Source organism: Anoplophora glabripennis, unplaced genomic scaffold (assembly GCF_000390285.2).
Source record: "Anoplophora glabripennis isolate ALB-LARVAE unplaced genomic scaffold, Agla_2.0 scaffold136, whole genome shotgun sequence".
NCBI classification, from domain to species: domain Eukaryota; kingdom Metazoa; phylum Arthropoda; class Insecta; order Coleoptera; family Cerambycidae; genus Anoplophora; species Anoplophora glabripennis.
In genome coordinates, this window is record NW_019416313.1 from 446,106 (window position 1) to 472,095 (window position 25,990).

Genomic DNA, 25,990 nt, shown 5'->3' on the forward strand with positions numbered 1-25,990 from the left:
CGAATCCGGACGCCCACTGGCCATCCGGTCGTAAGAATTAACTGTGATCTAATCACGGCACTGTGGAACCGATCAAAGACTTACTCTCTAGTTACGACATTTTTCTCTACGTGTTACTAAATTCGTTTAAAACAGTGTATTTGTTGCACGTGCTGGTCATCAGCGACGTTTTAGAAATATATCCGGGGGCAAATCAGCTTCATGTGGTTACGTCCGGTTGAAACAACGGTTTTATGCGTCTAGCTAGCACACAAAACATAGTTAACACAGAGCTGTATGCGGTATTACACGTTTTAACTGATATAGAACATATATCACATAACTAGGATAGCAGGATAGCAATTAAATGTGTCATTCCCATGCATTTTACATAAAGAAGATATGAATTACCCTGCTCCATCTGATTCGACCCTTGGAAGTGTCGACACAAAGCGGTACGCAGCCTTGCTACTTTACCGTTGTAACGTAACCCCTGAGCAATTACTTTATTGGCGCGGAGCAGAGAATAAGGCAGATAAGCATGTTAAGTACCAGCTAAACACGGGTTGAAAACTACTAGATTATGTGGGAGCACATGCTCACGTTCGCCCTGTTTTATGGTAGTTATTTTACAGTTAACTTTAAATGTGTGGCTGGAACACGCTGATATATGACCCGGGAGCGCTGCATTATGCTGAAAACTATTTGAAATATTCACTTTGTGGACTGCTACCGCTTTGTAAGCTGTTGCTTTAGTAATACAATTTAACTGTCAACGGGTGTGTGTATTATGAAAATAGCAATAGCGCCAGTCTAAGAAACATTACTATGGAAATAAATCAAATCAGTATAGAAATTACTAACGTCAACGCAGATAAAAAGTCATACTAGTTGTTTATAAAAAATTTCGAATTTCGAACAAGAGGCTAGTAGGACATTAAACGCTAAAGGCACCACGGGTGTTATAGGATAATAATACCCTCGGTCGACATACCTCCCTCGGACCAGAAACACCGTCGACATTAATGCCTATTATGCCTAGATATCATGTTTTACGGTTATACTTTCGATGAAGCGCTTTTTGGTTTTGTTTTGACAAGAACAAGGCGAAGCTAATTCCGTCCGAATGTGGTTCAGACACCTTTCTATGTTTTCTATTCATGGAACCAAATGATAAATGTATTGTCAACATATCTGTTCATGTAGATATTTGACAGAACTGGGAACAAGGGTGAAATTATAGTTTGCTTCTTCAATTAGTTCATAAAGTTGATCCCTAAATGAGACAAAGATCCATCTTGTGCAAATTTTCGTTAGGTCTACCAAATTCTCATCCTTGTCCTCTGAAATAATCAAAGAAGTTCTTGGGAACCTTCTTTATTAATTGGTATCACAAATGGCATTTCTGTGAGCAACGACGTCACGTCAAATCTTATTAGAATAATGGTAAATAATTCTAGTTTACCATTTGGTGATGCAATGGGATATTTGAACTAGCATTTCGTTCCGATTAAATCCATATATTTGCAGAGCTACATTTGAGGATGTGGTTGCTATTACTGGCTGTTATTGGCACTGTCGAGTTAGCAACATAGCGACACGACATGACAGACTTGCTAATGTAAATGTTGTTTGTACAAGCTACTACTTTTGAATGTTCCACCATTGAGAATGAAACTCCAAGTTTATGAACACTTTGTCTTGAATATGAATATTTTGAAGATGTCAAATTTAACACATATTTAAATTTCAAGACTAACCTTGTAACAATTAAGAAACAAGAATCAGTCACAGTTCTGCATGACGACATTTTGCGACAGTGTGAAGATTTTCAGATATTTCGAACCAAAAATAGTTACATTTTCGACTACCGCAATTCCTCTGTGGACCTGGACTTATTTGTGGGCTGTTCTGACGCTTACTGACCGAGACCCATTGACAACCGCCATTTATCCGGGATGCAGAAAGGTGGTCGATTCTCGTTTGCCAACACTACGGTGCGATTTGAATTTCCCCAAGGACGGAGGAAAGGGAGGAATAACAGGAGACTGCTGATGTTTCTATTATAATAATTATTAGTTTAACTGAAAAGCCTAGTAAATAGGAAAACTAGTTATAGTTTGTGAGGCGTTAGTTTTTATGTAGATTTTTATTTCTTGTATAGGCAAAAAACCTAATTAGACTAGGCGGTATCTGTTTTGGTTTGGGTGGATCGTATATGCAAGAATATTTTTGGCTTTTTGGCTTTCAAATATCACTAGAAATGAAAATTTTTCTATGCGCATAAAAAAAACGTGGGCTTAACTTTTGGCGGCACAATATGTTAAAAAAAATCGAAAAATGTCATATTTTTCTTGCTATTTAATTATGTATCTTTTCAAGAGTTGATTTTAGGTGAAAATGAGAGAGGAAAAAATGTTTATAATTAATTTTTTTACAAAATATGACTGATTACAAATCGAATGAATCATGATTATTATTCCTACTTTAAAACGTGTTTAAAGTTATTTATGCAAGCGAGAAATTCAAGAAAATCGTACGGGTGGTGGTGGTGGCAGAAGCAGAATATTAAAAAAAGAATCTTTCTTTTATAAATATAATATACATTCATAAATTTAAAACAAAAATTTGTGTACATTTTTTAAATCCTAATTTATTAATGCAATTAACTATGAATAAAATATTATTGATTTTTTATAATTAATTTATTAATTTAATCATCATTTCTTTTGTGATTAAAGTATAATTCGAATATTATTTATTGTTTAAAATATAAGCAAATGAGAAATTAACTCATTATATTACTAATTTTCGACATATTTTGAAAATAATTGTTGTTTAAACAATTTTAGAATTTAAATAATTTGTTTTTGATATTTGATAAACAGTATATAAGTTTATGGCACTTACCTTTGATACAATAAAAAAATAAAGTTGACAATCAAAGGAAGTTTAAAGATAAATAATTATCGGACTGTTGAAAGACCAATAATTATTAACGATAGGCATTTGAAAATACGCAAATTTTTTTTTTAATCGCGAGACATCGGTTTAAAAAAAATCATAAAAATGGGACCTTCAGAAGCTGAGATATTAAAAAATTTTAAGCGCGTCGCGGTTTTGAACTCGCCGATTCAATTACAAATAATTTTAAACACGTTTTAAAGTAGGTTGCCAATGAAGAAAACTATTACAAAGTTAGACCTGGTAAGTACTCGGAATACCAAAGGTATTTTTCGAAAAATTAGTCCGTATGTCCCAGTACATTTAGTGTAAATGACGGTTAACTTTGATCGGCTATAACTACGTAACTAATTGACCAATCGATCTGTTTTTTTTAAAGAAGCGTCTTTCCAAGAACTTTTAAAACCTGCTTTAAAAAATTTGATTTGATTGAATATTCACAAAGTTATTCTAAAATTCGACCAATGTTTAAACAAGCGCCAGAGCTCTCCTAATTGACGGATTCGAATTTTTCAAAAAGCGTTTGAAAGTTTGAGAGCCCTTCTATATGTGATAAAATTTTCTAGTATCTAAGGGCCTTGGTTTTTGCTGTGCAAAATTTTGAAAATTTGCAAAAATTTTTTCAAAATCTGGATTGTAAAATTATTATGCAAAATCTGTAGAACCGATTTTGATGAAATTTGGTTTGATGATTCTACATAACATGAAGTTTTCTTGAGCCAAGTATGAAGGTCTTATACCCAATTTAAAGAACCCAAAAAAATTCCCTAAAAAGTAATGTTTTAACCCCATTTTTGGCGATTTTTTCGATCTTTACAATAATAATAATGATTCATTCGATTTGTAACAAGTTATATTTTGTAAAAAATTTAATTACACACATTTTGTTCCTCTTCCATTTTCGTCTAAAATCAACTCTTGAAAATATACGTAATTAAATAGGAAGAAAAATATGACATTTTTCGATTTTTTTAAAGATATTGTGCCGCCAAAAGTTAAGCCCACGTTTTTTTTATGCGCATAGAAAAATTTTCATTTCTAGTGATATTTGAAAGCCAAAAAGCTAAAAATCTCCGCGGATATACGATTCACCCAAATATAGACTTTTTGAAACAGATACCGTCTGGACTAAAAGTGTTCGAAGCTACCGCTCCTTTTTTTCTGTTTGCAAAATGTACACCTTTGTAAATTCCTTGGAACAACGACGGTTGTAAATCATTAAATTCATCAGGGATTCGGACCGGTGCGATATATAAAGTACAGCGGGAGTTCCAGCCTTCCTTGGGAGAGTCAGGCGAAAGTGAATTATGATTTTTGCAATGGTTGATAGAATCGACCGCGAGAAGCCGCCCGTTTTGCGCTTAGTTTCGGTACAAAGAAAGTTATAATCACACAGGAGAAAAAGTAAACGACGAAATGTTTATTTTTTATGTAGTAACGATTGGTGACATAAAATCCATTACTAAAGTTTTGATGTTCCACTTACAGGGTGTAGGTATATTTTAACATTGCGATTATTGACATCTTCTTAGAGAAAAACTAGTAAATGTTTCGTCAATTAAGACTTCATTGTGGTTTGTAACAGTCGAATAGGAAAAGTAAATGGAAAGGGTTAACTTCTCTCTGATTTAGTCTAATGTTTACTTGAGTTGATAGGGAAAAGTAAAGGAAGGAAGTTTATCCTTGCTCTGGTTGTTTAACCTGTGTAGGCAGGGACAAATTATAATGTCTTTCCGAAGGTTTTCTGGACAAGTTTCCTGTATTTAATCTTGGTAGGGTGCGGTGATTTGTCAGGAGGGTTTCTGTTTTGAACTGACGTATCAATTTTACGTAGTATTTCATTATTTTTTCATCGACTAATACAGGAGCGGTTACATTTTATTAATGGTATTTCTTGAAAGTGAACAGGTTTTTACGTTTTCTGGATTAATTTAAGATATTTATCACTGATTTGGTTGATGAAATGGCTGGCACAAATACCCTGAATAGGAATATACTGTAATTTATTAATTTTAATAGTTATTTTCGTGCGTATCATTAGCGGTTTAATTTTGTTGCGGCTTCATACTTCCTAGATTATTTTCAGATATTTAGCACCAATTCGGCTAAAGAAGTGGTGGATAAAAATACCTGAATAGGCTGTTATACTGTAATTTATTAATTATTTCAGTATACGTTTCCGAAGATATATTTCCCAGACTTTATACTCTACTGTATAACGATTACGCTATAAATTTATTTTTACGCCTTTGTAATAAAATATAACTTCGGTTTCAGATATGCAGACCAATAACAACCGATGAACAGAGATAAGAAGAATATACCTCCGAAATTGCCATCCCAGTTTACGGTTTCATTAAATTCCTCCCCTTCCAGGTACCACAGCGACGTAATAAAGCTTGTATATTTCCTGCATCAGGGAATATCTCAGTTATTGTATTTAAATGTTATTTATGGCGGAGGCGCTGGGAATACCGGCTGGCCGACCGCGTTTAATTAGAACAGCGTGTTGCTCTCCGCGGCCGCCTGAGGTTCTGCAGTTCGCTAGACCGCACCCTCGACCAGCTAGATCCGGCGAACACGGAAAGGTTATACGCCTGTGGGATTTTCTGTTCAAACGTTTTTTCGAGTCTCTAATTTTCAATATTAAAAAAATATAACTTTTTTTTGTGAAACATGTAAAAAGAATGCTAGTATTACGTAGACTTCTTATTTATTATTATTTTTTCGAATATTATGGCATACTTGATCGATTTATGAAACGGAAAGCTAATTGAGAACGAGATTTAAAATTTCAAAGAGTAACGTTATTTTTCAAGAATTTCAGTGAAATTTGATAGACAAAAAATAATTATAACTATTTCTAAAAATACATCAACACATTTTGTTGAAGACATTAATTAAAGTGTTTTAGTGCTACTGACAAATATCTTTTAAATGAATATGACATCGAGTGCCTTCCTTTGTTTAGCACAATCCAAATAATTAACTTTTAAAAACATTTTTTATTAAATTTCTCTTTCATTGCCGACGACTTTGTTCTCTTTTTAATAAAATTATGCTTTCAAATATTAATAAACACCCTTTATGCACAAAACAGAGTTTTTCTTTAATCAAAATTAATTAATACTGGTCCATTTCACAACTGACAAAATTTCCCTGATCTTAACCCTTTGAAGGGGATTTTAAATTAAAGGAAAATAATATTACGTTTATAAATCCTGAGATTTTTTTTGTTTGTAAGCTTGCTGAAATATTTCCCATTGAAAAATTTTTAATTAATAATGAACAATACATTAATTAGTAGATGTACAGGGGGCACCACAGAACACGTGGGAAACACCACAAAAAGTGAGGGCAAAGTTTTATAAATAGTACGAAAGTATATCTAATCCATTTTTTAAATTAATTTAAGGACTTAATTTTTGAATATTTGAAACTTTTACACCTTGTTATAATCCATTAAAAAACATATAACGGCATATGAATTTCTTCCTCGAATGCAAATTCAATTGGCAACTAATTAATCTGATATTACTATTTCTAAAATAATAACTTGCTCTCCTTAGTTCTTTTTATATTAAATAGTCCTTCTGTTTATAACTTTTGAACTAATCAATATTTTTTAACGCTCGAGGGCTAGTTTTGTAGGTCTTTTAAGGACAAAAAAAAGTACTTTACTGTTTTCTCGTGGAAACGAACGGAAAAAAGTTATAAGCGAAAAACTTGAATTTACGTAAAAATTATACAATTAACCACCCTGTAAACAATTTCCCCCCATTTTTATGACTGTGGAAACTAATATGTTATTGTACATAATATTTAGCATCTATAGTGATAAATTCAGCTTGCCGAAACAAAAAAACGCGAAATGGTAATTTCCCAGCTTATTTTCCTGGGCTATAAAAGAATTGAACGGTGATCAAATATTAGTTTTAATTTTTTTTGTACTTTGTTTCATTCAAATTACAAATTTTAATATATGAGCTTTGTTTGCTTCGGGTGCTTTCTGGAAGCTCTTTTTTTGCAAAGCGACGAAAGCATTGCTGTGAGTTAATTAATTTTGTAAAACAGAGAAATGGGAATACAAGATAAAATTAAGGTCGTAAAGGAAAACAAACGTATAAAGAAAATTTAATGCTAAATTAAGTACCTATTTTTTAGCACTACGTACCTTAAGATATTACTTACGCCATAAAAACTTTATGACGTTATAGGGTGATTTTCTTGAATATGGGGAAATTAAGTTGAACGCATGCCCTCATCAAAAATGCTTATATATGCAAAAAGTAATTAAAAAAGAAGTGGTAATGCCAAAGGCACACACTTCTGAAAAAAAAATAGGATAAAAAATATAATTTATCACTTTGTATTTTGAATGTTTCAAAAAAAAGTTAAATGGGGGAGAATAAAAAATACTATGACTATCCTGTACAAGAATTTGCACACGTAATTACATTTAATATCTGTTTTTTCCCGTCAGTGGTTATTAAAGATACAAATTCCATAAATTCATACTGAGCGTAGGAAGAGGCGTAATGCGAAACAAACCGTGACAAAACACCGGGTCCCAGTAGGCCGTAAACGATGCAAATAATTTCAGACAGGCCTATTAAATAAACCAAGAAGCCACCTACCGCCCTTAACGTCGTCGTCGAAAAAACGCTGAGCTTAAATCGGTGTTTGCTCGGGAACAGCGGCGTCTGTAAATTTTTTTGCAGCGGTTTACAATAAATTTTGAGATATGTTAACTGAGTGAAACAAAAAGAGGTCTTTTAATTCGTCTGTCACAAAATCTCTTGACAATGATTTTTTTAATCTTATAAACTTTGTTAATACTGATTACTCATATGTAATAAGTTGCAAAACAACCCTCTTCTTCATAGTCAACCGGTTTGACAGATATTTAAAAAGTCGCCATCAAACAAGTCATCTTCAAGCAACATTATCTTTCTAATGAGTCAGAATTAAGCCGAGTTCATTTAAAATTCCGGTGTTAATTTTGACTAAGCAACACCTTGTAGAAGTTAACCAGACGGATTAAGGGGTATTTTTATAAATTTCGTAGACAGTCTTGGACAAAAAGATTTTCAATATAAAACCTTCTAAGTATCTTTTATTGTCCACGACTGCAGGTTATTATTTCAGTTTCAACTATACTTAATTAAATACGTGACGGAAAGTTTTGATGGTAACACTGAACCAATTTGGCAGAAGAAATTGAGCGAAAACTAAATTTAAATAATACTGTAGGTACTATAGTCTACGTAATTGTTCTTAGTGGTAGAAATGGAACAGAAGGATAAGAAGAAGAGGAAGACCTGTTCATAACTAAACTCAGAATATTAAAGAATCAACGAGGTGGAAGAAAATTAATCTCAAATTTTATTGTGATAAATTTATGAAATTCCAGAAGAAAAGTGTATCATTAATTAAAATTACTTTATCTACCATCGTTTTCATCGGTAGCGACAATGGCATTGTTTGAGTTTGCTTCTGCCTCTTCTGAATTGAAGCAGCAGAACAGGAGAAACTTCTTTGTCAGAGAATTAGCATGCAGATGATTGGGACAATAACAGAAGAGCTAACTTTGCAATGGAAAATTAAAAAAATGGATAGACCTACCATCCAATTTGATTGGAATATTTTCGACAAATCTTCATCTCAGAAAAGTTACTGAGCACCATGGATGCCTTGATGGAGCAGAATCAGTTGTTAGAAAGAATATGGAGGAATCTTAATAGCAATGTATAGTCCTATTAAACTGTATTGCCTCCAAAAACAGTTCCAAAATAAATTCCAAAAATAGTTGACTTAATCACTGAGTATTCACTCCACAAACTCGCTGCCGCCGAAGACTTAAAGATTCTTGATATCTCCATGAAATTTGCTAGCAGTGATATTTTAGAAACACCAGTATTTTAGTTCTGGCACCATTCTTTAAAATTTCTATATGCTCGTCCGTAGCACACTTTCGACTTCTCGGGCAATAAAAACGTTCATTTTTTTTTCTTGTCAATGTTATCCTGAAATACTAAAAGACTCAGAATTTATGAAATTTTGAATATATCTGGAGTCGGCTGGTAAAAAAAACTATTCTCGTTGATGAAAAACAATATGGGTTTCAATATTACCACCTCATCAATCTTATTCGTTGTTTTTCACCATCATTAAATAGTACGCGCTCGGTCGTTGCCGTGTTTTTATCTCAACGCGCAGAACAACAATTAAAACGTTTTTCGAAAACGGAGCCTCCTCTCGCAGCGGATGTTATTAAAAATGGAAGAGGAAAACATGCGTTTCCATTGTTCCCGGGGCAGCTCAAAGGGTCCCTCGCTCTGGTATTTGTGTAGCCGAGCCGGAAACAGAAGGGTAGAAAATGGGTAATCATGGCACAACTCCGCGTGAATAAGATGATTTAGAGATACGGGGTCGAGACACTTGTGGATCCAGCAAGAATGAACGTGTAATATACTCGAGAGGAATTCAAGTTCTGTCAGATACATGACAGGAGTGTCACGTAAGGAGCTGTTTTGTTATAAAGGACATGAAAGGGATACGAGACTGTACGCAGCTAGTACAACTTTTAAATAGTGATTGTCCTGAAGTGAATTGATTATACTTCAGGGGTAGCTTCCTTGGGATCTTTGGCAGCGCAGTTCTAACACTGGATGGGTATGTTTTTCTGCTGAATACAGTAGAATCAGTACATTACTATCCCTTCTTAAAGTTGCCAAATACTCAAATTCTTCATCTGTTGTGGTCCACCTGTATGGAATCCAAGTTGCCTTTCCTTGCCCTGACCATCTCTAGATGTTTGTTGAGTTGCTTCCATTTCTAACGCCTAAGCAAGAATCTCGATGAAGCTGTTTACTGTTAGTTGCTGTTGGGATTCATCCGGTACAGTGGGGCAGGCCAATTCCATCATTCGTTCTACATCTGCCTTGCTGAGGGTTTTCTTCGAAATATGTTTATCTTTAATTATATACGAGTATGACACAATTTGAATGCACTGTATATCGTTGATGGGAGATTTTCTTTTACTTTCAATCGCTTCATCTAGTTGACAACACTCTGTATGGACGTTTATAAATCTCCTGTCTCGTGTATAAAATATTTTTCGATGCCCTCGAAATCATGCCGTGATCTGAGGAGATTTATTATTCCATAAAAATTTCATAAATAAATGTATTACATTACAACGACGCCGCAAAAAACGTTCCGGGGATTGGGCGGCCTTTGATCTTAGCCTCCGATATTGAGAGGGAGACGCTTTCAAAGCGAGAGTAGAATTGTTTGGTAGGAACTGCTAAATGATCACATTCATTGGCTACTTGCAAAATAATGAAAAAATGTATACAATAATAATAACTATAATAGTTAAATAATCACAATTCACTTGACCGTCTAGCTTAGGCAACCAACTGTACGCGATTGGCACTGCCAACTAAAAATCCTTAAATCTGTGTCATCAATATTAAAAACACGTTTACGATGAACAATAGCAAACCGTTGTCGCGAGTTTTTATCTTCGTATTTTAAAACTATTCTGATTAGTTACTGTTGATTTTTATCCGGCAAAAACTTGCGACTTGGAAAGAAAATTTGTCCCGTTCAGTTTAATGTACAATGCCATTATGAATAAGGTATTTTTCCAGTTTCACGGCAATCCGTTATAATGATTAATGGGCCGTCAGGCTGATTTAAAACTCGCCCAAACATGATTTCGAAATTACTGTAATTTTTTCCGGGCTAATGAATGAGTAAGTAAGTCTACAGGCTAAATTATTCAGTCGTCAACTTTGGCATTATTTATATTACTGATTAGTGATTATTATCCATTCAAGTTGGACGTTTCTAGTACTTGCATAAATCATGAGTATATTTAGGGCGATAAACGAATATTACTGTTCTTGCTCTGTAGAGAATAAATTATTGTAACTTCCAAAAATGCACTGGGGCACTTTATTTGTATTTATTTAGTACAAATTTTATGGTTTTGACCAATCCTGCATAGTTTTTTGCATTTCATTCATTCAGCAATTTATTTTATAATAGTTATTCGGAGCCTTCATAGAGTGTCTGTATACTTTAGAAGCTTTTTTCCACTGCCCCTCATAGGAGGGCTAGTGTACGGCAGCTTTAGAGTTGGGTACCCTTTGAAGGGCCCTAGGGAGAACTGACCTAGGCGGACAGCCTGAGGGGCTGTATGACTTTAAGCTCATGCGCCTATTTTTGTTGAGAAAATGTAACTCAAATATGGAATTTTGTAGTTGTTTATCTGGTTACTGAATTGCAGATACACAGGGTCGACGTTCGTTCACAAGATGGCTTTTCCTGCAGGCGGATCTCTTGCAGGCTTCAGTTTAGTGCGGACTCTGCTGAGTTAACCATTTTAATGATGTACAGGGAGTTGTCTTTAATTAGGTCCGAATTCTGAAAGGTGCTGTTGCCGGCATTGGTCCTCGTCAACGTCGACTATCATGGGTAAGGCATTTTGTAGCTGCTTGGAAAGATGAGAGGATTTTTCCGGTTGTTTCCTATTTTGTGGTCCCGAATGGAAAGTATGGTGAATTTTCGACCTCGGGACTAGTAATACAACAATGTACTTCAAATACTAACCAAAAATGATTTGTGTCAGCATTGGGCTCATATTTATAAGGTACATACATAAATATGTCACGCATATCGAAAGCCTGTCGCTGCGCCACTGACAGAGGCAACCCCGCACGATTTCCGAACGTCAACACGTACAGCCAAGTCAGCAAAAGCAATAACAACGGTTTGAGGCAGACAACCTCGCTACGGGAACCACTGAATGGCACAAGTCACGACAGATACTGTCCCTTACCATAAAAACTCTCCGATTCGTTCAATTACTTAGCGCGTCATATGTGACGCAACTGTGTCTTTTCCGTTATATTTTTCTTAAAATCTATCGCGAAACGGTAAGGTAGCCTAGTTTGACGTCAACTGTATTTTAAAGTGAAAAAAATAATACTCGTATATTTCACACACCTGTAACTGATGGATACAACAGCTCAATTTATTTGGGGCTTTTTAGGTTCAATAAAATCAATATTGTATGTAGTCTTGCAATTGTTTAAATGGAATTTAATTTAATATTTCATTATTTCCCTGATTGTAACAGTATTTTACTTATATTTCCAGTGTAACAAAATGACCTTTGCAAGAGCCTATAATAAAAAGGTACATTAGAAAGAATATCAGTATTTCATTGATTAGTTACATTCAATAATGTGAATATTTTGCAGTGAATTAACATAACTCTCAATAAGAATTTTAGGTAAACCGTAACTCTTCTATATAGTAGGCACTAAGTAGTGGTAGAGTTAGTTTTGTTATTTTATTGTAATAAAATCCCATTCCGAGCTGGTCTACATTTACAATACTAGAATAATATTAAACATGACAAGCAAATGGAACCAAGCAATGAATATATTTCCATAAAGTCACCGCATTACTATTAAATACTAAATTTTGTTTGGAAAAGCCCCGAAACAAATGCTTGAATGAAATAGTTGAATTCTAACAGACCAATCTAAAAGGCACAAAGGAAAGTGTATAAAAAGTACTAATACACTTACAATTTTAGCTGGATTTGTTTTGAATACAATGTTAAAAATGGAACACTCAGCTTTATTGTTACACAGTACATTAAACGTTGAAATTGAATTCCAATTTGTGGGTTTCCCATAAATTTTATAAGCCTTTATTATTTATTTTATAAAAATGTGGTTTAAATTCAGAATGAGTCACTTTGAAATGTATGTTTTGATGATATATTGTTTCATAGTAAAAGGTAAAGTAATTTGTAATCGAAAATGAGAATGTACAGATCTTTATAAACATTTTAAATAAAATATGTACGGTGGGGGCAGGGTTTCCCCTGAATATGAATATGAAATTCTTTTATAAAAAACATAGTTGGAGTGAAACTCTTTTCTTATTCAGACATTTCAGTAGCAAGTCGGTGCTAGAGATATTATATTAATCCACAATAAACAAATTAAACCGTGAACAGTTTAAATTTGAGCAGAATCCGATCCTATTCCGAATGATTCTATATCTCTCCATAGTGGCTGGAGCATTGATTAGGCTAAACGGCATGGCATTGAAGTGCGACGCTCTGTTCTAGTGGAGAAAGCAATTTTTTCTTTGTCCTTTAGATCGATTTGTACTTGCCAATAAGCGCATTTTATATCTAACGTAATTTTCAATGAGAAGGTAACAAACTATACACTTCAATTTCAGAGTTAGTCTCGGAAAAAACAACTTGGGTCCAGTATACTAGAGATGGGCCCGACCTCGTGGTATCAACAACACTCGTGACAAAGGTTTGAGGTACATAAATGCTCCTCTAGTGGATACCCAGAAATGTAATGAGTTCTATGATCAAGAACTGGAGGAGGGCAAGTTTTGTGAAGTATATCCCAAAGTAGGTAGATATAAATGCCAGTGCAAAGTTAAAAAAATAGTTACGTCAATGAAGAATGAATGTTCTCAAAGAGACAAAGGTTTTGGGCTGGTTGTTATATGTTTTAATTACACGGTGGTGATTTAAATGTTGAAATGACAATGGTTGTTTCAGCTACTCTGTGGAAATGGCAAAGAGGTGATTTACACAGCAAGTGGATAATAAATCGAATTACCATTTGGGAAAATGTGCACTTAAAATGAGACAATCACAGTTTTTAGTATTTTCACTGTAATTATTATTTAGTCAATCAGCTTTCGTATATATTGCTAAAAAAAAGTAAATACATAAAATGTCATATCAGTTTAAACTTTTTATTTGAGAGTATTGATATCTGTTCTGTTTCTCCTTAAAATATTATAAACAAGTTTTATTATTTCAATTAAGAATACTTAAATAGAAGACTACGTGATTAAGATTAATGGACATGCTAATATGAAATTTAATTGATTACAAGTTTTTATATGCTAATAGTTTACAATCAAGGAATCAGAAAATTTTTCAGTTTAAAATTAAATAACTAATTATTGTTTTACCGCAGTCTCTTGGTAAACTTTCCCAGAGTTCACTGTTGATGGACGTTTTCCCTCAAACGGTTACATGAAAAGATAATAGCTAAGCTACACTTACATCCTGATATTTGAGTAAAAAATACATAAATGTGATAACAGCTGTTAAATATTTCGCCTAAAAAGTTTTCATAGAGATTTATCTTACCATATGCAGCTAAAAAAATAATAATAAAATATTTAATTTTGTGTTACGAATAGTTGGAATTTGGGTTCTTTCTAATAATAAGTAGGAAAAAACAGTTTTAATAAAATTTTATTGGCGTTTTAAATTCAAAGATTAGTGGACCATGCAAATATAAAATTAAATAAGTTTATATACTTCACTGTTACTTTGCACTGAAAGGAATAATAAGATAATTTTTGAGGCTAAATGTATCGTTATATTTTTAACATTAAGAAGAAATCACCCATCACAGTTATTTCCGTATTTATACGCATTAGTATGGTTCTGATGTATGTCAGTATGTGTCAAAATATTGCTCAGGTAGTACTCGAGAAACGTAAATACAGGATATAATTTACGGTTGATTTGCCTGAAATTATACGCAACAGCATTGACGATACCGCAACCAACGTGAAACCACACCCACCATCTTACTGCGCCGAGTCGTACCCGCCTTTACCACGCCTTCTATTCCACTCCACAGAACGAGAGAGAGGCACGCGGCGATACTGGCGCCATTGGGGCCTAGATAAAATTTTTAGTGATAGATTATAGCAACAATTAACAGTGAGAGTTGACGGAAGGTTAATGAAGGAAGGAATTTCATCTTTATTTGAAGACATAAATTATCCAAGCACATTTATAAATGTTTGTTCACATGACTGTTAATCTGCACGCTTTTATATTTTTGTGCAGATGTTTGTTAATTTGTATCAAAATTCTGTCTAGGTGGTTTTCGACAAATGCAAATACAGGGTATAATGAACAGTCTTTCTTCACATAAGAAGTAATTCCGATTAAATGGGCTCTTCTTTCGCCATCAATTTTCATAAATTTTACAGCTCCAGAACCAGAATCTCCAAAACATACGCTCTTATCTAGAAAAAAAAAAGAAACATTAAACGAGAAAATGTTACTAGTAGACTGAGTTTTTGTACAATCTGGGCTGGTTTTGTAATGGAATAGGTACGTTATTAATTAATTATTTCCTAATGCCTATACTTTTCTAATACTTACCGTTGGGTCTAGTTAAACAAAATTGTGTATTTCTATCGAAGTGGTAATATAATGGTATGCACTTCCTCATGTCTTGTACGGGAACAGCAATGTACATTAATTTTTGTGGATTGCTCGTGGGATCGGTTCTAATTTGTCTACCCCATCCCGACGTAATTATATTTTCACCAACGAGGCTACTTAGTGGAATAGAGATACGGGATAGGCAAATTGGTTGCACAAAATCTAAAAAATAAATCAGAAATTAATAATTCATAGACATTTGACTTTAGCACTATGAGTAATACAATTTTATCTATCACATAGTTATCAGATTGTCATGAAAAAAGTATCTATAGTGTCAAAAGTGCCCTAGATATAAAATTAGGAATTCCGCGATCTCACTTCCATTTTAGAGGCAGTTTGAAGAGAACTAATGTTTCTTACATAAATTTTAAAGAAGAAGGTGAATAAAAAAGACAGACCGCGTTAAATTACAACGAAAGAATTGCTAAGATTCTCGATGGATTTAATAGAGGTGATGCTATAGAACAGATAAAGTTAGTAATGTAAGTTGTCATTGCGAGCTGCTAAAACCACATAGTTCACGGGCCCACGTACAAGGAAAAAAATGATTACCAGCAAGCTGTAACTTTGCGTGCAGCTTAAGTTTGACGAGTCTCCCAAGATTTGACTACGAGGAAAATTCAACAGTGGTAAGTTTTCCCGTGATTTTCAGGAAAACATGTCAATCTGGCATAAACATGGAATGTTATGACCAGCACTTGTTTTTAATGGTATTTTGAGTTTGTCCCCCATCCCAAATATGTCGATTTGGTGACATTATGGTTGGTGACAACCAGCGAGCTGATTTTTCTGGGATGGTTTGGTAATAAGATTTGAAATTAAAGTATCTTATTATCCGACAAAATTCTTGAGAAGTTTTTGCAGTCCGACGCCCCGAAGATGTCGACTTAACGACAACATGGTTGGTGATAACCAGCTGTCGGACAAAAGCGTCGTTATTTAAAAAAATGCAATATTAATCTGAGAATTTAACTGTCCGACAAAATTATCGTTTTTTTTTTGCTTGTCCGACAAAATTAGACGATAAAATTTTGCGGTTTCAACACTTACGCATGATGTGGAAGAAAAATTTATATTTAAAAAAAATATGAATAAAAAAAAATGTTTAAATTTCTCAAATTTCAAAATAAATATGACTAATTTAAATTTATTTTTTTATACAATTACAAAAAAATTGTATACAGGGTGGTCCCGACCTAATAGGTCAAAATTCATGGGGAGATCCTCGAAGCAAAAATATTGTGATTTAGCCGAACTTACCTTAGTCCAAAAGTTGATAGTTAAAGAGATACAGGGTGTTAAATGTAAAATATTATTTTAGTTTTTTTTCATTTATTCCTTAACAAATGCAAATATCCTCACAAAATTTTGAGGTTTGGAATTCTTTAAGTAGAGGAATTGAAATGTGTTCACATTTTGGTTAAAGTGAAAAAAAAGGGCGCTAGCTGCAGTCGATTGAATGTGTTAAAAACGACATAACTTTTTTATACTTTAAGGTATCTCATCTTTGGTATAAAATTCTTATTTTTTACACAAAAAAGCTACACTTTATAAAACTTCGAGATATTTGGCTTTGAAACTTCTAATGCTATTGAATTAAATTACAATGAAATACCTACCCATTACTTATTTAGTGGTGAAGTTTCTTAAGATTGGACGAAAATCAAATAATTGACATAAGACAAGTAGAGACTTGTCTTATTGCTGTCATTTGTAATGCCATGTCATTAAGTATTATTCCTACCTAAGATTACATCTTAATTAATAAATGTGAGATGGAATGCCGATACTTCCGTTTTTGGGGTTACATGAAATCAGTTGTTTATGGAGAAACTATAAACACCTGTTAAGAACTTTGGAAGCAGGTTTTAAATGCTGCAAAGTCATTTTGCATTAAGGATTTATACTTTATAACAAGACAACCTATTAATAAACGCGTTGATAAATGTAGAATAAAATTGGTTTAATTGGTTTTTCAAGAACAAAACCATGTGTAAACTATTTGTCAAAACAAGATTGCAAATTTTAATTTAAAAAAACAAGCAAAAATTGATGCATTCATTGTACAGTTACCATTTTTTATAAAATAGTTACAATAGTTTATAAAATAAAATGTACAAATAAGTTTTTTGAACAAAGAAAACCTTTTAATGGAGATTAATTAAATTAGTTAGACATAATTATTTATGAATTTCAATTTCTGTTGCTCCAACAACAAGATAATTTTCTTATTTATGCTTCTTTATTTTTTCACTAAAAATTTTATAGCGGAGTGAAGTACCACAAAAATTGTTATTTTTCCCATTTTAAAGGCAAATTTTTCAATCCTTTTGGCGGACTAGTATATTATCGTGTTATACATTTCAATTATTAGAGAAAAAAATCAAAACCAGATTGTTGGTTATCACCAACCATGTTGTCGTTAAGTCGACATCTTCAGGGCGTCGGACTGCAAAAAATTCTCAAAAATTTTGTTGGACAATAAGATACTTTCATTTCAAATCTTATTACCAAACCCTCCCAGAAAAATCAGCTTGCTGGTTGTCACCAACCATAATGTCACCAAATCGACATATTTGGGGTGGGGGACAAACTCAAAATACCAACATTTTTGTCGAACAAATTTTTTGGGGGGTTTAAAAAAAATATATCTTACATTTAAACTTAAAAAAAGTGCTGGTCATAACATTCCATGTCTACGCCACATTGACATGTTTTCCTGAAAATCACGGGAAAACTTACCACTGTTGAATTTTCCTCGTAGTCAAATCTTGGGAGACTCGTCAAACTTAAGCTGCACGCAAAGTTACAGCTTGCTGGTAATCATTTTTTTCTTTGTACGTGGGCCCGTGGNTAAAAAAAATATATCTTTCATTTAAACTTAAAAAAAGTGCTGGTCATAACATTCCATGTTTATGCCAGATTGACATGTTTTCCTGAAAATCACGGGAAAACTTACCACTGTTGAATTTTCCTCATAGTCAAATCTTGGGAGACTCGTCAAACTTAAGCTGCACGCAAAGTTACAGCTTGCTGGTAATAATTTTTTTGTTTGTACGTGAGTCCGTGGACTAACATTGATGATCTTCCCTGAAAGTTCAATCTGCTTTTTGTTTGTAAGGATCTGATGTTTCATTTTATCCTGTTTCTTCTATACCAAAAGTCATCAACCAGCTTCTCCAAAACTTTGGAAAACCTTGCCTTTTTGACAGAAGAGGTAAGTAACAATAAATCTGTCTCTCTTTTCGTGGATCCTTAGCAATTCAATTGAAAGTAAATTAATAAATAAATAAATATTACCATTAAGTTCAGCCGGCTTGTCAAGTTGATATAAAACGATATCGTTTTGAAACGAACGCTTACAGAAGTCCTCGAATAGGTAGCTTTTTATTTTGATGTCTTGGTAGGGTGGGGCACAGGCGCCATTTTGGTCGCATTCGGTGCCGTTTGTTTCGTACGTCTGGCCAAGTCTCGCTCTGAAATAAAACTGTTCAACAAGTGCTGTCAGATATCTTAAAAACATGTACATATTAACCCATTCTCCGCAATGGGCGGCTGAAACAAGAAAAGTCCTGGTGATAAGAGATGCTCCACAGATGAAATACGTTGATCCATCTTTATATTTCGTCCCTATTCGGGCCATCCAGGGGAATTGTCCTAGTTTAGCCACGCTGCCATTGATAATCCGGTTTTCCATTTCTTTTATAGCGGTGTCATTAAATCTTGTTTTACCACAATCTCTTGGTAGATTTTCCCACAGAGTACTGTTGATGAATGTTTTTCCTTGAAACATTATAAATAAAGATGATTTTCACTCATAACACAGCCCCACAAAAAAGTGGTAGGTCCGAAAGACAAGACCATGGTATCCATATAGTTTTGGGGTCGCTGAATCTGAATCCCGTGTCCGTTTGACACGATTAGCTCTGGCTTAAGGTCAGTTCAAGGTCAAATATAGAAAATCAATTGTCAACAAATTAAACCTATGTATCTATACGATTTTGGGGTCGCTGAATCCGAATCTGGTGTTCGTTTGACTCGATCAGATCTGGTTTAGTTCAGTTCAAGGTCAGATGTAAAGCCATTTATGTTGTTCGTATTTGATACTATGTAAGACTTTCCTCAAAATATGGCACTCTTGTTTCAATGTGCATTAGGTTTATAACATGTTTGAAGTGATTTATCCAACAATATCATTGTAGTAACCTAAGGAAAATTCTTCATCGTTAGAAAAATATTCCTTATTTCTGTACTGATAGTAAAAAGCTTTCACTTTTCCAGCTTGCTTAGTATTTTTTTAAAACCATGATATTAGGAACTCTGCTCCATTCTCTGCCAGGCCTAAATCTCGAACATCATTTACTTACATTTTTTTTGTGATATGTTCCTGTCTTTTTAACAACGTGATATGGAATATATTCGTCATCACTAGTATCACTAGCAATATCAGTGATAGTTTCATTGCCACCCAAATGTCTCCCTTCTTTAATATCTTGGTGAAACCTTTCTATCTGCTAAACCCAATCAAATTTTTCATTTAGGTTTAAAACCAAAATATTTATATAAGTATCTTTCGTATGTTGATTGATCTATTTCTATTAGAAAGTATTTAATAGACCTGATCGCTTCAAACGGATATCAGATTCGGATTCAACGAGCCCCAAAACGTATAGATATATAAGTTTACTTTGTTTTCAATTGATTCTCCAGATTTGACCTTGAACTGACCTCAACAAAGATCTGATTGAGTCAAACGGACAACAGCTTCGGATTCGGCGACCCCAAAAACTTATAGATATGTAGATTTACTTTCTTGGCAATTGATTCTCTATATTTGACCTTGAACTGAACTTACACCAGATCTGATCGAGTCAAACGGAAATCGGATTCGGATTCGGCGACTCCAAAAACGTGTAGATACGTAGGTTTAGTTTGTTGACAATTAATTTTCTACATTTGACCTTGAACTGACCTTAAACCAGATCTGATCGAGTCAAACAGACACCGGATTCGGCGACCCCAAAAACGATACATAGGTTGAAAATAGATACATGGGTTAAGGTTGTTGATAATCGATTTTCTACTTTTGACTTTGAACTGACCTTAAACCAGAGCTAATCGTATCAAACGGACACCGGATTCGGATTCAGCGACCCCAAAACCATATGGATACCATGGTCTTGACTTTCGGCCCAGCCACTTTTTTTTTGTGGGGCTGTTAATTAATTGTCGAAAACCTACAGATATTTCGTCGTAATTATTAGCTTTAATAGAATTAAATTTTTATAACAATAATCTATAATATAATAATCGGACTAATTATTAAAGTTAGTGGACCATGCGAATATTAAATTGGATATACACGTGGAAAGTCATTGTAACAAATAAGTTATTTTTTTATNAGGTTTAAAACCAAAATATTTATATAAGTATCTTTCGTATGTTGATTGATCTATTTCTATTAGAAAGTATTTAATAGACCTGATCGCTTCAAACGGATATCAGATTCGGATTCAACGAGCCCCAAAACGTATAGATATATAAGTTTACTTTGTTTTCAATTGATTCTCCAGATTTGACCTTGAACTGACCTCAACAAAGATCTGATTGAGTCAAACGGACAACAGCTTCGGATTCGGCGACCCCAAAAACTTATAGATATGTAGATTTACTTTCTTGGCAATTGATTCTCTATATTTGACCTTGAACTGAACTTACACCAGATCTGATCGAGTCAAACGGAAATCGGATTCGGATTCGGCGACTCCAAAAACGTGTAGATACGTAGGTTTAGTTTGTTGACAATTAATTTTCTACATTTGACCTTGAACTGACCTTAAACCAGATCTGATCGAGTCAAACAGACACCGGATTCGGCGACCCCAAAAACGATACATAGGTTGAAAATAGATACATGGGTTAAGGTTGTTGATAATCGATTTTCTACTTTTGACTTTGAACTGACCTTAAACCAGAGCTAATCGTATCAAACGGACACCGGATTCGGATTCAGCGACCCCAAAACCATATGGATACCATGGTCTTGACTTTCGGCCCAGCCACTTTTTTTTTGTGGGGCTGTTAATTAATTGTCGAAAACCTACAGATATTTCGTCGTAATTATTAGCTTTAATAGAATTAAATTTTTATAACAATAATCTATAATATAATAATCGGACTAATTATTAAAGTTAGTGGACCATGCGAATATTAAATTGGATATACACGTGGAAAGTCATTGTAACAAATAAGTTATTTTTTTATGTTTCATGTTTTTTCATTGGTTTAGCTTAGTTCTGACGTATATTAGATTGCAATAATAACTGAAAGAATTTGTGGAAAGCAAAGGAAGGAAAAATTTGAGCCTCAATTAATGCTTTAACGCAACGTAAAACATTTGCACATTTTTGTTTTGATTTTTATCCATAAAAAAACTACCTAATAATAATTTCTTTGCATTTGGTTATTGCAACAGTTCATATTAAAAATTTGAAGTTGCATGCAATTGAACATAATCCATCCATAAAATTTTTATGGTGTATGACAAATATGTGTCCAAATATTGCTAAGGTAGTACTCGAGAAATATAAACACATGATATAATTTATAGTTTATTTGCTTGATTATATAATTCATTAGAAATTTAGCCAATAGCAATTACAAATTTTACGTAGTAACTATGTATTGATAAGCGATTATACTCTTGACGACGTGGTATAACCGTTTTGGTGTTTCGCCTCCTCCAACAATGTGAACTATGTCATGGTAACGATAGTTTTAACATTTGTCAATAAACGTCAACGCTTCGGTTCAAGCTCTGAATTATATAATCGCATCGAATACCTCTCGAACAAACGAAAATATTCGATTATACTAACCTCCTCACTCGACGTATATCCTTAAAACACCACTCCAGCTACGCTGTCGTGGTGTTTCGCAGAATACGTCTCGTGACTCGGAAGTATAATCGAATATTTTCTATGCTCTTGTGATATTATAACTGAAAATATACGCAACGGTACTGGCGATACCGCAGACGAACGTGAGACCACACCCAGCATCTAACTGCGCAGGGTTGTACCTGCGTTGCGTACGCCTAGATAAAATAATATGATAGTTTTTGAGGTTAAAAATAAACAAGCGTTTATCCTTATACAAGTATTTTAATAAAACCATTAGTTTACTACGGTTTTGATAGACAGATTATAACAACAATTAACAGTGAAAGTTGACGGGAGGTTAAAGAAAGAAGGAATTTCATCTTTATTTGAAGACATAAATTATCTAAGCACGTTTATACATTTTTGTTTATAGGTATGCACGTTCTTATATTTTTGTGCTGATGTTTGTTAATTTGTATCAAAATTCTGCCTATGTGGTATTGCACAGATGTAAATATAGGGTATAATGTACAGTCTGGTCCCCCATATGAGGTAATTCCAATTAAATGGGCTCTTCTTTCGCCATCAATTTTTATAAATTTTAAAGCACCAGAACCAGAATCTCCAAAGCATACGCTCTTATCTAAAAAAAATAAACAATGTTATTAGCAGAATGAGTTTTTGGACAATCTGGGCTGTGTTTCGTAATTAAATACGTTTTTAATTAATTACTTCCTAATACCAATGTTCTTCTAATTCTTACCGTTGGGTCTAGTTAAGCAGAATTGTGAGTTTCTGTCGAAAATTGGAAATAATGGTATGCATTTTTTCATATTTTGTACAGAAACGATAATATACATTAATTTTTGTGGATAACTTGTATCGTCAGTTCCGTTTTGCTGACCCCACCCTGATGTAATTATGTTTTTACCAACGAGGCTACTTAATGGAATGGAGACACGGGGAAGACAAATTGGTTGCACAAAATCTGAAAAGAATTGAAATTTAAACGACGAATAAAAAGTAGTATCAAATTTATAGTGTCAAAAGTACCATAGACATAAAATTCAGAATTCTACAGTTTCATTTCAATTTGAAAGAAGTAATTTTTCATAATAAAATTATATACTACTGTAAAGTACAACTAAATTCTAAATTCTTTTTAACAGAACTGGCAGGTCGTAGCAATTATCCCGATCTCTGTGGGGATTCCAGGGATCAATAGGTATGAAATCCTATTGGATCGGTTATTTCTTGCCTTAGTTAAGGATTGTTAGCATATTACCATTAAGCTCAGCTGGTTTGTCTAGTTCTAGCAGCATGATATCATTACGTATTGATAGTCGACAGAAGTCCTCGAATATGTAGCTCTTTATTTTGATATCCTGGTAAGGCGGAGCACAGTCGCCTTTCTCGTCGCATTCGGTGCCATCCGTTTCGTACGTTTGACCAAGTCTTACTCTGAAATAAAACAGTGTAAAGCAGTGTTGTCAAATGTGTTAAAACCTCTCACATATCACCCATATCTGTGCAATGAGCAGCTGAAATAACAAAAATCCTACTGATAAGAGAGCCTCCACAGAAAAAAATCGGGGAAGCGTTTTCACGTGTTATCCCTAATCGGGCCATCCAAGGGAATTGTCCTAGTTTAGCCTCGGTGCCATTGATAATCCGGTCATCCATTTCTTCTACAACGGAGTCATTAAATCTTGTTTTGCCACAGTCTCTTGGTAGATTTTTCCATAGAGTACTGTTGACGGATGTTTGTCCTTAAAACGTTATAAATAAAGATTTTCAGTAATGTTATAATTTGTTGTCTAAAGTACATATATGTAAGTAAAACAATGTTATATATTGGTACCAAAAAAATGTCTTCGAATGTTTCCCTTACCATATGCGGTAGAAAAAAGTAATGATAAAATACGTAAAGCAAAATACTTCATTCTGCATACAAATTGTTTGGAATACTAATACATCACATTTTTGTAACAAACAAGGTAGTACATCGTAATTAATAACTTTAATAAAATTAAAATCTTGTAATATAACAATAATAATAATCTTTAATGTAATATTCCAACTAATTTCTAAGATTAGTGGACCATGAAAATATTAAATTGGATAAATACTTTGATATAAAAACACAGTGCGATAAATAACGATAATTTTTCACGATCTACATTTTATATTTGTATCATTGGTTTAGTATAGTTTTGATTTATGTAAGATTACAATAACAACTGGAACCATTTGTGAAATGTAAAAGAAAGAGAAATTTGAGCTTCAATGAAAGTTCTAATTCAACATAACACATTTAGAAATTTTTATTCTGATTTTTGTCCATAAAAAAGTACGTTATGTTAATTTTTCACTTTAAGAGGTACATAAACACCCATCATCGTCATTTGTGTATTTATACCATTAGTATGGTTTCGAGCAATAATTGATATTAAGGTGGCCATATTCCTGGCCGAGAAATAATGAAATTTCTGGTGTTTTTAGGTAATGAAATCTTTAAAAGTAAAACGTGTAGAACAAAAGTAAGCACAAAAATAAAATCCTTGATGTTTTGTTTATTCATTGTTACCATTTAAATTTACTCAAATAAAATAATAACTAAAAAAAGCGTTTGTAAAACATGTGTTTGCTGTTATCCTAACCCCACATTTTAAGAATTATTTTCACGTACTTATAAATAAAAGTAAACAATTTTATATGTTGGACTAAGCAAGTAAATGTTATAAGAATATTTACATGTGGAATTATAACGAGCGTTCAAATAAAAACGTGGTCAAGTTGGTTCTGAAAATTTGGACGTAGGGCGTAGCGTATAGCAAATGAACTTAAACGTCATCTGTCAAAGCGCTATATAGCCGCTATCAATTTGAATATTTTTTTCGTTTTAAAAAGCGTTTAAAATGGTGTTTTCTCAAGAACAAAAAGTGTTTATCATAGAGTCCTACTTTAGAAATGGACGCAAGATTGATGGAATATGGAAGTATTCTATTGACGAATGTTTCATAGAATTTCAAAATCAATTTCCCGGCGTTGTTGAGTACAAAATTTTTCAAAGTGCAGTTCAGCGTTGTGTTAATGTTTTTCGTGAAACGGGCAGTGTAACAAGAAAAGAAGGAAGCGGCCGACCTAAAAAGCGGACTGAAGAATTAAAAGAAAATGTCCAACAAATAATGGGAAATGCGCCAAGAACTTCTGTACGTGTTTTATCACAAATGGTGGGAGTATCAGTCGGCACCTGCCACACAGTGTTAAAAAAGATTTGCGTTTGTTCTCCTATCGTTTAACTTGTCAGCAAGAACTTCATGAAGTTGATTTTCCGCGACGGGCTGTATTTTGTGAATGGTTTTTAAACAACTACGGTGAACTTCATAATATCACCTTTTTTTCTGATGAAGCCTGGTTTCATTTAAGTGGTTACGTAAACTCACAGAATATGAGAATGTGGTCTTCTGAAACACCAGATAAATTTTTTGTCGAGGGCCCTCTACACGCTCAAAAAATTGGAGTTTGGTGTGCCCTCAATCGAAGGAGGGTTTATGGACCTATTTTTTTTAATGGTACTCTTACTGCGCAAAGGTATAGAGAATAAATTATAGCTCCTTTTGTTAACCAGCTGGAAGAAAACGAAATTACAAACTTTTACTTTCAACAAGATGGCGCAAGGGCACATACGGCAGGCGAGACGATGAATATGTTGAGGGAAGTTTTCCACAATCGACTAATAAGTCTCAATGCTGAACATGAATTTCCACCGAGGTCATGTGATATTACGCCGTGTGATTTCTTTTTGTGGCCTTACCTTAAAAACACTATTTTTGAACTGCCTCTTCCT

General features: G+C 33.7%; 2 protein-coding genes across 2 annotated transcripts in view; both read right to left on the reverse strand.

Annotated features, from left to right (window-relative positions):
• The window catches only part of LOC108911610 (chymotrypsinogen 2-like), a 31,700-nt gene extending 12,679 nt beyond the window's left edge, over positions 1–19,021 (reverse strand). Inside the window, exons 1-4 of the mRNA XM_018716587.1 lie at positions 18,787–19,021; positions 18,560–18,735; positions 15,194–15,418; positions 14,835–15,054 (exon numbers count right to left, since the gene is read on the reverse strand). Coding sequence (XP_018572103.1) covers positions 14,835–15,054; positions 15,194–15,418; positions 18,560–18,735; positions 18,787–18,956 — 791 coding nt within the window. The 5' untranslated portion in view covers positions 18,957–19,021. The remainder of the gene's footprint in view (positions 1–14,834; positions 15,055–15,193; positions 15,419–18,559; positions 18,736–18,786) is intronic.
• A 3,410-nt stretch (positions 19,022–22,431) lies between these two features.
• Positions 22,432–24,132, reverse strand: LOC108911625 (trypsin-2-like). Its single transcript, XM_018716602.1, has 5 exons — positions 24,032–24,132; positions 23,654–23,909; positions 23,426–23,601; positions 22,904–23,128; positions 22,432–22,783 (listed from the first exon to the last, which is right to left on the reverse strand). The coding sequence occupies exons 1-5, from the start codon at positions 24,081–24,083 to the stop codon at positions 22,554–22,556; spliced, it is 939 nt and encodes a 312-aa protein (XP_018572118.1). The 5' UTR covers positions 24,084–24,132; the 3' UTR covers positions 22,432–22,553.
• Positions 24,133–25,990: the final 1,858 nt, after the last annotated feature.